Genomic DNA, 12,988 nt, shown 5'->3' with positions numbered 1-12,988 from the left:
ATCCACCAGTATGTCTCTGGACTGCGGGAGGAAACCAGAGCTCCTAGAGGAAACCCACACGAACAGGGGGAGAACATACAAACTCCACACAGACAACGCCCCAGGAACTGAACCCGGGGTCCCAGCGCTGTGAGGGAGCACTGCTCACCACTGTGCCACTCTACCACCTGATACTTTTATATCACAGTATTTCAGCAACTGAAGACTCTTTTGTTCTGTTATTGCTCTGTTGAAGTGTAAAAGATTCATAATACTGTAACGCAATGGGGGCTCAGGCGGGCGCCCTTGCCGCATTAGGTCGGCCCCCCACCGTCGGGGGCTCGAACCCGGGACTCCCGCGTCACTCAGCAGGGACCCAGCCCGGTGAGCCAAAGAGAGATCTCTCCACAGCCCAGTAGCTGTAGTCCTGCTATCACAGGGAAGGGCGGTGACGTCACCGCTCTGGTACGCCGGCTCTTACACAGTGCCTGTCGGCCGTAAGCGTTACAATACAAACTCTACCATCATTCCGTGAATAAATTACACTGCTGACTAGTGAACGGATTTTAACCCCTTGCGTTAAAGAGAACTCTATAGCAGACACCCCTGCTAACTTTATTCAGTGTTAGACATATAATTCATAATAATTATAATATTCGTCCTTTGAATTATTTTAAATCGTTGACGCACGCACACGTGCCCTGTGTTTCTAAGACTGTAGTCGGATGAGCGAGTTTCATTCATACTTGGAAATCAAGCCGTCATTCGAACGTAACCTCTACAAGTCACGAGTTTAAAGCAAAAAATAATACACCGTGCAGGTTAATCAATATGCAGGTGCAAATTCTATTGCAAAACAAGCAAGAAAGACAAGTCTAAAAACAGGGTTTTTTTTCCAATACAATTACAATTAGGTTTAGTTAATAAACCTATCCAGTTGGTAAATTACAGCCTGCAGTATTGTTTACTGTGTAGGTTATACAGTCGTCCATCAACATATTAACATTGATGAAAAACTGTAATCCGTGACAAAAAGGGTTATTCGTTTAAATTTTTAAAATACAAAGTACCGGATTTAAAGGTAAAATCCTTCAGTGTCACTCAGGAACGTCTTCGCAGTTTCGCGCTGTTACCTCTGCGGCCAGTCTTCCCGGAGAGGAGGTCTCTTGGTACCATCCTGGACGAAATTAATTCAAGGGACCGTGACAGATCGCCGTCTGAGCAAGAACTGGCTTCTCAGTAGATAAGGAGCCATTTCCCCGGCAAACTCCGGGGAGCTGAACGTCCTTTTAAACCGAGTTTAAAGCGAGTCCACCCGCTTGGCTTTTAAGAATCGGAAGAATTGCTGGCACCGGGGTACCGAGCGGACCCGGATCCCTCGGCGTACTTTAGGACCCGATCATTATAGCTTCTGCCTCTTTGGAGGGTCTCCGGTCTTCCGCGAGGAGGTTGATCATACTCTCCGACTTGATGAGCAGGTTGCAGCCTAGAAAAAATATCCCGAACGCCACCGTGAGCGACAGCACGCACAGCACCGCGATCTGGACCACCTGCATGACGTACAGGTTCCGCTCGTCCGGCAGGGACACGCCGAAGCCGTCGTTGGTGCTGGCCGAGTTGGTGAAATTGCAGCACCGCAGGAGCGCCTCTATGCCTACCGGCCCGGGGGGTTGTGTACCCGCAAGCGTCCGGTTAAGTATCTCCGTTGCATTCATTTTCCCCGGAACGACCCCGTCCTCGGCCCCACACTATAACCGGCTGCGGCTGCGAGGTCAGTCTCGGTGCAGAAAACTTCCAAGACTCGCAGGGTCCTGCAAAACCTGTAGCCTTCGGTCGCTTTTAAAAGACAGCCGGCGTTTCTAGGGTAGTGACAGGGACTGAACGCGTTCGCGCAGACGTCACGTTGTCTCTTCCCGAGGGGAGTCGTCGGGGCGACCCGCAGCCCTCGGTGGGGCTCCGACTGCAGGGGCAGCGCTGGCAGACAGAAAGACTGAACTGTACTCAGCTGAACTGGGTTAAATCGTCCACGTGTTAATTCTTGAATCCAAACAATTTAGGCATTTTCCTCCTCCTGAATCGGTGTCGCATAAACGAGACGCCCGTTCATTTCGTTTTGTCCTGTCTTTGACGCCCGGGGGACTTCGGTGAGACGCGACCTCCCAACCTTTGATTTGAGGGAATGTGATGAATTATTAGACGGATGTTTCACAGCTCCTCTTGCCTACGCGATCACGCGTGTACCGTCCTCCTTCCCCGTGTAAGCGGAGAGATACCATCTCCAGTTTCTTCTGTTGCTGAAGTCCCGGGTATCTCGGACAGGGTCAGTGCGGCGGTGTCCAGCCCGGGGTCGTCTCTGCCTGCCTGCGCTCCGCGCTGTGGCGTTAGTTTCGGACACGACTACAGACTCGGTGAGACGGGGGAAGGATGACGTCGAACTGCCTTTAACGTTTTGGGAGTTTCGCTCGGTCGGCCCAAGCTTCGTGATGGGCTCTCGGGGGGTATTTACTGGAGTGTCTGGGAGGTCTACGCTCTCTGCTTTGGGTTCCCACGCGTGTCCGGACGTTTGGTCTTCGATTTGTCTCGCTCACGTGAGGGAGAAACTTAAAAAAGACAGCTTTTTTACGTTGCACACGATGTTTTTTTTTTCTTGGTGGGCAGCATATTTAAGAGTGACGCAGTAATCGAGATTTAAGTGAGGGGCGCGGCTGAGAGAGACGATGGGTGCTTACTGCCCGCGGTTTGTGACATACACGTGACCTAATGGCCAAGGATTGAAGACCCTTTCATTTTTGTTCCCGACAGAAAACCGTTTGTGTGTTGTTTAAATTGACTGTGACGCCCGCAGCTCACTGAGTTGCAAATAAGGTAAAGGACTCAGGCAAGTGAGAACTACAGGGAAGTCCATTTTCATCTGTGATCTTTAGGGTCTTTACACAAAGAGTTGTGTGGGCCTGCAGCAAGTTACACAGCCGTTGTTGACTGCTGCCTTTTTAGAAACGGTTGGACGAGACCGAGAAAGGCATTTGAGTCGAACGGCCTCCGCTCGTTTGCACGCTTAAGTTATGTGGTAAAAAAGCACCAACATGAATTTGAAGGCTCAGTTATATATTTTGTTTTTTCTTATCGCTGGAGCATCATGTTGGAAACATCCGCCTGGAGTGCGAGAGGTTTTAGAAATGGTTCCACTTTCATTCCAAAAATGTTTGAAGTATACAGAAAAACAAAAATGTCTGAAATGACCTGGAGAAGGAGGCGCATTAATAATGCCAGAAGCTAACCTTCCCGGGCCCTTAATTAACGTGGTAGTCGAGTTGTTCTTCAACAAAAGGACGCCGGTGGCCTCGTTAAAGCCGCGTGTAAGGACAGGTGTGTCAGGTGGAGCGTGAATGTTTTAAGTGGCCCAGAGGGGCCGAGGCAGAGCTGTGGGGGCTCGGAGGCGAGGGCAGTGAACCGGGACGCGCGTTTCTTTGGCGCTGATCGCTCCGGTATTTGTGACGCGTCTCTCGTACCCGCCTCAGACTCTCACACCGGGACGCTGGGTTCCTGGATCTGAGGTCTGGGCGTTGTGGAACTGGAGCACGGCTGGGGCAGTCCTGCTCCAACCGGGACGAGATGTAGGCGCAGGGCAGCCGCGATTTCCCTTAAAGTTTCATTTGACTTTTCTTAACAGAAGACCACCCTAAATAAACAGAGTAAAACGATATGGTACGGAATACCAGAAATCCGAGTGCAATCGCTTTTTATCAGGGTCCGCTCATGTTAGATGACGCCATCCTCTGCTGTACGGTGTGTGGGTCTTGATCCGAAACGCACTACGGGTAGGCTGTGGCTTGAGCTCCGTATCTCCTGGCTTTTGTTAGTTGAATCAATTATGTGACTTCGTTGTGACATTTCCGCTCCTAAAGTAGAACCTGTTCTTCCAAGAACTACGCTGGTCTTGGAAGGAGTTCATTGTAGAAGTGTGAGTCTCTTGCTTGACTATAGGTTTTCCAGTGGGGGGGAGATCATACTTATGTAGCGCTTTTCTGGACACTCCACTCAGACTGAAACTTGACGCTTAATTACAGGTACTGGGGATCTCCTCCACCACCGGTGTGTAGCCTGGATGATGCGACAGCAGTCATAGTGCTCCAGTACACTCACCACACACCAGCTCTCAGTGGGGAGGAGAAGCCAGTTCATGGATGGGGATTATTAGGAGGCCGTGACTGGTGAAGGTCAGGGTGAAATTTGGCCAGGACACTGGGGTTACACCCCTACTCTTTTCGAGAGACACCCTGGGAATCTTAATGACCACAGAGAGTCAGGACCTCATTTTTACGTCTCATCGGAAGGACGGCGCCTTTTTTTAGAGTATAGTGTCCCCGTCACTATACTGGGGCATTAGGACCCACATGGACCGCAGGGTGAGCGCCCCCTGCTGGCCCCACTAACACCTCTTCCAGCAGCAGCCTTAGTTTTTCCCAGGAGGTCTCCCATCCGGGTACTGACCAGGCTCACACCTGCTGAGACTGACAGTTGTGAGTTGTGAGTTGCGGGGTGATATAGCTGCTGGCGAGATACGGTGACGAGATCTTAATTACCCCATTAATGAGTGAGAGTCAGTTTACTTTGGGGATGGGGTGTTATTTTAATACATTAAATTTGTGTCCCCGTAGAGCAGGCTAGGGGTGATTTTGTAAATGCGGCACATGGTACTAATTTGACAAGTAACCAAATTAGTGGTACGTGCGAGGAGACAGTGAAATTAGCTTGTTTGCCGCTGTTGGCTCTTCTTTCTGCTGGAGCGATCTCCTGGTAAGAGATCGGTCTGTTGTGTGCGCGGTTTTGTTGCCTATCAGTTATATTTAGGTATTATTGGGTAAAATGAAACTTGAATACACGAGAAGCGAGTGATATCTTGAGCATTGTTACATGTCTGTAACATTGAGCATAACCCTATGCTCAATACCCACTGCTCGGCTGTGTCACTAAAGCTCATTGCGTGGGTTTTTTAGATCGATCTGTGCGAGGCCATTTGTGTTTTACGTTTTTATAGCGCGCTCCTGAATGCTCCCGCACTAAACAGCGGCACAGTAACAGCTGCTCTTGAGTCGTTCCTTTCGCACTATAAAATCCAGCACAAAACAGAGAAAGGGCCTGTTGTAATTGTGGTGGGTCGTCGCACGCTACACTAAGGGCATTCAGCAGTTGAATGTTTACAGATAACTCAATTTCTTAGTTCCAGAACTGAAAACAATTGAAAAGTCTAATTGCTACTTTATTTTGATGATGATGAAAAAGCTCCTTACATTTTTGCCCGTCTGTCCAGCTGTGTGTCTTACTGGAGTAGTTCAGGTGACGTTCCTTGCTAAAGGGTACAACCACAGCACACTGTCTCACCTGGGATTGTAACCCACAATCTTTAAATTTCAAGTCTAGAACTCTGACCATTCTGGCACACAGTTTATGCGGTAAGTGAATTGTCTAAATCTGGGTTTCCGTGCGATAATCAAGAACCCGGATCACTGCTCTCTGCACGCGTACGGGGCTGCATCGTTAGCGCTCTCCAGCAGATGGCAGCATTGTCCCGTTTGTCCAATACGAATCGCACCTGTCCGTCGGTCGAAATGGGAAATGAAAAGAAGCCGTTTTCACGCTAGAGGGAGCACGCATAAGCCCCGAGCCGTTGGGACCGCGGTAGAAACGGCCCAGCAGTACTGTGCCCCTGGTAACCGTTCTTCAAATAATGAGAGAGACCAGATAAGGCTCAGCATGTGCCCTGTCTCCAGCTGTCGCAGGGGCAGTGGGACAGCAGCGCTAGAAGGAGGGCTGTAGTTAAGGTTTATCATTATTTGACGCTCTTCAACTAGATACATCAACTGAGAACAAACTGTAGCTTTCAATGGCAGCCCAGAGAGCTAGCCACTTACACAGCAGGGCGTTAATCAGTGCTATCCAAGTGATGTACCCCACTTGAGGACACAACAGAGCCACCCCACTTGGGATTCGAACGCAGGACCTCCTGTCCAGGAGCCAGAGGTCTTGGACATGAAGTGATTTAATTTGGGGTCTGTGATTGTTGTTGCTCTGACACCACATCCATCTTTCTGACCTAGCGATGGCGCACAGCATCTGTTTAGGATGGGACCATCAAGAACATAAGAGCTTCAGAATGGCCATGAACAAGATGAGGCCGTTTAGGTTATTGATTTTTCTGAGGACCTCATCCAGCTGTGTCTTGAAACAAGCCAGGATATCATCTCCAGCATTATGGCTGCATAACTTGTTCCACACTCCCACATCCCTTTGGGTAAAGAAGTGCCCCCCGATCTGTTTTAAATGCACTTCTATGTCTTTCTTGGGGCCATGTACTATGGGTCATCGTACCAGTTAGTCACTGTTACACCAGTAGCCTCAAGTACCTGTGTTTCCTCACAGTGGGACCTGCCGGCACTTCCTCAGTCTCATCATGGGCAGCTGAGAGGGTCGTACCTGTGAGCCAGAAGTTAACATTCAACTGGCTTTTCAGTTCCAGATTGTGAGGTTTTATAAAGTCAAACCAATGCCAGTTCACCATGTTGCTCCATGTTGCAAATCCATGACAGTACTGATCCTTCTCCTGGTCTGCTTGGCTGCTGCTGTCTTCCTTGCCATGCTCTTTTGCTTGATAGAGGAACACGTGTTGTCTTTAGAATCCAAGTGGCAGAATTTAACAACAGATTTTCTAACTTTAGCTGTTATACAGTACCTGCGTGAGTCCTGAACATGACGCAGGCTTTGTCAGCTACAGTATGTACAGGTTTAAATCAGCTTGCGGATGAAATTCTGTAAATTGCACAGTCATGAGATGATAATGCATTCAATGCAGGTGACTGTGTTTCAGCCTGAAATGATCTGGGTGCCTATCGTAACTGGATCTATTGATTCCCAAAGCATAATCGCAAAACCTTAGCGTTGGGCTTTGCTATCCAATACTGCTGTCAAAATCCAGCTAAGTGATGCTCACATGATATAGTGAGGAGAGGCCTGTTCCAGTGAAGACAGTTCTGAACTCGGGACGCGCTGTCCGCCCGGTAACACAGACTGGGAAATCTGATCTCCAGCGTACGGGTCTCTGCTTGTTCTATTTCGGGCTCTGTCTGGGGGCAGTGGGGAGATTTGTGGCGAACCGAGAAAGAGAGATAGCTGGCAGGCCGGCGGTCTCAGTTTGTTCCTGGCAGATGAAACCGAGGCAGCTGAAAAGACTCCGCTGCTGCCCTGCCCCTCTGTAACCGATCAGGAGCAGAAAGATGGCTGAACATGTCGGGTTAAGAAAGCAGCGCCCTCGGCTGAGAAAGTTTCGGGGAAGCGTGGGGACTGCAGACCTGCTTGTGTAGATTTGTCACGTGGTGGCCGATCCTGCAGAGTCACCAGCCAGCAGGTCCTCTAGGCCACACTTACATCATCGGCTTGGCAAGAGCTGGGGTCTGTGTGTTTTCATCAGTCTGGAAGCTTAATTGTTGCCTCTCCTTGCTGGCTCCCCTGCAACCTGAATTGGATAAAATGCTTAGAAAATGGATGGATGATCTGTAAACTACGCAGTAGTGCAAATCCCATGCTTGAAAAGGCAAAAGGAAGTGTTTAGAAGCTAATGGTTCATGGACCATACATATACGAACTGCTGAATTCGGACCATTCAGGGTGAGATTTAACTAACACTTCTATTACACTACGTGCTTCTTGTTATCTTTTTGGGGAAAAAAAGGCAAGGTCGCAAAATTCTAAGAAACATCTTACAAACGTCCACTCTCTGCATGTGGATCTTAGCAGTTTGGGAGATTAAGATGTCCTGCCCCCTGAACTGCTTCACTGTCCTTTCTTCCTTATCTTTGTGGTGAGTGTTTAAGATGCATCCGCCTCAGGTTCAGGTCTGACACTCCTGTCCTTAAGAATATTTGGCACCAAAATCCTTCATTTGTAAGCTGGAAGTGTTCAGGAGTCACGGATGATGTTCTGTTTGTGTGGCCGGAGGAGGACAGAATCCACTTTTGACATTTACCTTCACATTCTTCTAGAATGCCTTGAGATCTTTATCAAAAAGTAAAGCTTTTTCCCAGAAGCCAATTAACCTACCAGTATGTCTTTGGGATGGTGGAGGAAACCCACACGCAACACGCAAACTCCCCACAGCGCTCCAGGTCTGGAATTGAATCCCAGGCCCCAGGGCTGTGAAGCAGCAATGCTCTTACCCCCTCGGTATCAGTGCTCATGCCCTCAAGGCCTGACATCCTGCTGGTGCTTTTCTTTACTCTCCTCTTCCTTATCGAATTAGTTCTATTAAATATTAACGATCACAGGTGGGAAGACATTCTGCAAGACAGCTGTCCTGTGTGCATTGATGAAAACGATGTTAATTTGGCACGGCCTGTTGTGCAAACATCTGTATTTCCCAAGAAATGAAGAATGGTGTATCAAAAGAAATTGCAGGAAACAGCTTTAATTATTGAGTTTACAAAAAGCAACAAATGCTATTTATAGGTTTGCTTTCTAGCTACCTTTCCTCTTTCTTCTTTTAGAAAGAAAAGGCAGACAGGGTTAGCCTTTCAGGCTTGTTATTAAAGTGGCTTGTACTGGAAAGAAGACGCTTCTCTTCCAATGGGCAGAGACGAATCGCTTGCATCTTGAGTGGGTGTCCCGGCGTTGCTCTTCGGGCTCTGCTGTCGAAAGGCCCTGGCACCCACCACCCACCTGGGCCACGTGACAAGCGCCCCGCCCCCTGCCTTGGAGCTGTGCTTCCCTCGAACATACACGCATGGGGATCGCGTTCCCAGAGCAGACTCCTGCCAAGTACAGTGCTAATCCACAGGGCCCGCCAACAGCCAACACACACCAACACGTCTAAGTGGCGTTATTGATTTCATACGCGGCACTATTTTTAAACCGCCAGCAAAACCTAGACCTGCAGAACCGTACTGGGAACACAGTGTTCAGTGGGCCAGGGGGTTGAGGGGTTTAGAGCCCCTCACATGCTAAATGGGCGATAAGCCAGACCGAAAGCATACCCCAGTTTTTTTTTAGCTGCCTTAACCCCAGTATCACCTTGAATCTTCTGCCGTGTTTTAGAAACATAAACATCTGGTTATGTAAGTGTCCCTTTAGCTTTCCTTCTGAGATCCCTGGCCTCAAGACCTGAGCTCAGCACCTTCAACAATTCCCAGAGAAAATACCTTTTCACCTTGCAAGCTCCAGTGACGGAAGAATTCCGGGAGCGTATTCATTCAAACAGTATAAATCTCGAATTCTTTCTTTCTCTAGGTTGATAAACTAGTCACATTACTTCCTGTGTCTTTTCTAGGAAACAGGCTGAAACAAGTTTTTTTTGGGGTGGGGAAGTTAAAATGACAGAGATTATGTGCGCATAGCAAGACTCCTCCACAGATTTGTTTTACTGAGCAGATGGGTTTATCCCAGGCAGCTTCCAGTTGTATTCAGTTGATGTAATAAGTACAGATAAAATCATTTGAATTGTCAGTTCATCGTCTATCTATTACTTAATCTTTATTAACTCTATCTTTATTAACTTTCAGGGAAATAGAATCTGACACCTGGTGACATGGCAGTACTGTAGAGCAGTGGTCCAGCTGCTGGGGAGTCCAGTGTGTCTGCAGGGTGTCCAGTCCTGGTCCTGCAGGGTCAGTGTGTCTGCAGGGTGTCCAGTCCTGGTCCTGCAGGGTCAGTGTGTCTGCAGGGTGTCCAGTCCTGGTCCTGCAGGATCAGTGTGTCTGCAGGGTGACCAGTCCTGGTCCTGCAGGGTCAGTGTGTCTGCAGGGTGACCAGTCCTAGTCCTGCAGGGTCACTCCATCTGCTGGTCTTTAAGGTCTGTTTAAAGCACAAGCACCTGAAGAACTGGGTGACATTGTTAAATTGGTCCCATTAATCCAGTAAACTGCTTGGAATAAAAATCTGCAGACACACTGGGACCAGGACTGAACACCCCTACTCAGTAATTCTTCAAGAAACCTCACAAGGAGGGCCGTTGATCACCAGGCATGACTCTCCACTCCATGTAACATCTGGTTTTCCTCCTGGTCCTTCAGAATAAGAGGTCTATTTTCTCTTGCTCTTAGCATGATGACATTTTCCACCGTTTCTAGCTCTTGGAAAAGGGCAGACAGATGCCTAGTCCTGGGTTTGAGAAAAATGATTTTGTGGAATGAATGGTGCACAGTGCCTACAGAGCAAACCAACTGAATGTATTGCTTGTATGACTTTCCTTTATATTATAGTCTCTTCCTTTTGGCTAAAAATGCAGGTATTTGAGTTGAAACAGTGGGTATAATGAACAAGAAGCCTTTCAAAACGCAAACGTTTATTACGAGTGTTTTGTTTTGCCTGTTAATTATACCTCCTTTTATACGGTATCATTTGTATCTCATTCTTTTATATAATTACAGCAGTCCTATTAACTGGTCAGAAGGACAGTCCTGAATTGTTTGCAACTGTACACTTTTTTTCTGATACCATGGAATGAGTGCAGAAAACAGCTGAAACAACGCCAGATGTTCTCTAAAGGAATTAAAGGTTTAGCTGAGAAAGGCGCGAGAAGCAAAAGACAGTCCCAGGGTCAAAGGCGAGGAGGCTCAAACTTTAAGGGCAAACCACTGGGGCAGTTAATCACCCGGGCTATTCTCTTGTGGTATCGATGTAAAAAAAGCCACATTCTGTACGAACGATCCCCCTGATACTCTTTCCCTTCTCATCCTCCGCGAACATGGTTAAATGCTTATCTAGGAGAAAACATGTCTTTGTCTTCTGGTCCTGACCCTTCCCGAGTGCAGCACAAGAAAGACACTTTGTGTGCGCAGTGGGAAAGTGACTGTAAGGCTGTGTCCAGCCCAGGGGTCCAGCAGGACAGTGCGCCGTTCAGTGTGTGATTCAGGATTTCCTAAGCCCACGCGCGCAAGAATTCTCAAACGATGGAGCCGAAGAAGGAAGAAACAGAAAATGGGATTCCTGTGTCTGCTTGACGTCAGGCCTGGTTGGGCCATTGTGCGTTTTGAGAAATGGCTATTGCAGAGCTCAACAGTTTCTCTGTTATGCTGGGCCAGCCTCACTGCCCTCCAGTTGTTCTGCAATGTGAGGGCTCAATGGAGCCCTTGTCTTGGACATTGCAGTTCCAGCTCCGGGCTGGATCTGAGGAACTGACGGAAAACCTCCTCATATGTTTCCCTGTCTAACGAAAAGTTAAAAAAATTTATTTGACTATAAATCTGGGAAAAATGTTTTCTACCACTGGTTCATCCAGGGACATCAAAATTTGGCCCCTGCCATTGTTTCTAAAAGCTATTTTGGAGAGTGCATATGCTTAAAGATAGATAGATCACTATCACATTGAAATAATACACAGATAATTCCACACTGGCAGGAGTTAAAGTATTAAATAAAGCATACCCTAGCCCCTCAGTATCTGATGCCTTGATCTGCAGGACCTGCTGGAGGTAACCGTGCTGAAGTCCATCCTGACATTAAGCCTTGTGGGTGTGTGGAGCAAATGAGTGAAAAAGGAGAGTCACAGGTTCAGGATTTAAAAACATTTATGTGCCTGGCTTGCTTTTTTGCAGTGTGTCTGCAGTTCTAGGGATAAAAACAGCACAACCCAAATCGTGTAGCAGTGCCTAGAAGGCGACACCTCGAGTAGTACAAGCACAGCACACTCGGCCAGGGCGCAGGCTGGGAGCTGGCCCAAGAACCCATGGAAAAACAGTGTTCCTGCCTAGCTCAGGCAGGCCTGTCAGTCAAGGCATGACTTGAGGAGAGCATCGCTGCAAGCAGATGGTTTTATATTGTAGATGTGAACAAAGTGTCCCACGCATGTGGACACCCACAGACCCAAGGATCTAGTAGCTGGCTGCCCTTGATCTGGTACATTTCTCAGGTAATGTGTTATGCTGTTGCCCACTCTTTTGTCAACATACCGCCCCTCCTGCTGTGACAGACGCATCATATACCGAAGAGTTCTTTTAGCTGAGCCTCTTCTGCTTGACCTACGGTAGATTGATTTCGTGCACAAAGATGTAAAGTCAGACAGCCACCTCATCCCAAACGAGGTCAGTGTGACCTTCGGGCATGACTGGAAGTGAGGTACAAGTGCCTGCAGGGAAAAACCCAATCAGGCACAGGAAAGAATTAAAAGTGATTGGAGAAAACAATAGTCTCCATGCTGTTGAAGCTGACTCAGTGGGGTTCTTCTAATTGTATAAAAGAACTTACAGGTGAGTGACTGAATGCTGGCCTGTAACTAGAACCTACATTCCTTGGAAGAAAATGTAGTCATAACCTCCTTGTGAAAGTGTTAAATCCCTGCCTCTCTGCTTGGGTCTGGATGTCAAGATCAGCCCATCAGATGCTGCTATGCTTTCTGGACACACCCTTCTCCTGCAAGGCTGGGTCGACAGAGCAAGCTGCTTGCGATCAGAGTCCGTCCAGAAGCCAGTCAGCACCAACAACAAAACCACATCTGCCCTGGCCAGCAGGAGATTAACCATATTTAAACCCTCATGGATGGATCTTCTCATGGATAGTTCCAGGGGCATCCATGGTGTGGGGAGTGTCCGACCACAGAAACATCCATGAGCAAGGATCCATGATCCATGAAAACCCTGCTGTAGTGACTCCAAATAATCCTCATTACTGCCAGTGAATAGAGATCTGCTGCAATATTCATAAACCAGGCAGATGTCCTGCCCTGAGACTGTTCCATAGGCCCTGTGTCCAGAGCAGGAGGTCATGGGTGGGCAAGCAAAGACCCTTTGGTGGCTGACTTAGCTGACCACTGTGGTGTTGTCTATCCTTACGAAAGATGTGGATCCCCATGAGAACAGGGGAAAAAATGCTACAGTGCCAGGAACAACACCAGAGGTTCCAGGCCATTCAGATCCCTAACCCAGCCTGCTATTCCAGATGTCTCCACAGCCGTGTGTAGCTCTCACTGGAGAACAGTTCTTCTTAGGGGGATTTGAGCCATGTAGTCTGGATTGAGCCACCAGGA

At 48.2% G+C, this 12,988-nt stretch overlaps 1 protein-coding gene across 1 annotated transcript; it reads right to left on the bottom strand.

Annotated features, from left to right (window-relative positions):
* Nucleotides 1–805: 805 nt before the first annotated feature.
* Nucleotides 806–2,963, bottom strand: rprm3 (reprimo, TP53 dependent G2 arrest mediator homolog 3). Its single transcript, XM_088634391.1, has one exon. It carries the CDS (start codon nt 1,692–1,694, stop codon nt 1,368–1,370), a length of 327 nt encoding a protein of 108 aa, XP_088490517.1. The 5' UTR covers nt 1,695–2,963; the 3' UTR covers nt 806–1,367.
* Between the last annotated feature and the right edge of the window lie 10,025 nt (nt 2,964–12,988).

The sequence above is a fragment of the Lepisosteus platostomus genome, chromosome 1 (assembly GCF_059453375.1).
Source record: "Lepisosteus platostomus isolate fLepPlt1 chromosome 1, fLepPlt1.hap1, whole genome shotgun sequence".
Taxonomy (NCBI): domain Eukaryota; kingdom Metazoa; phylum Chordata; class Actinopteri; order Semionotiformes; family Lepisosteidae; genus Lepisosteus; species Lepisosteus platostomus.
Note: the sequence above shows the minus strand (reverse complement) of the source record. Positions and strands in the feature narration are given on the sequence as shown.

Coding starts and splice junctions, on each gene's coding strand:
- rprm3 (XM_088634391.1), bottom strand. CDS start 1,694: ATGAATGCAACGGAGATACTTAACCGGACGCTTGCGGGTACACAACCC.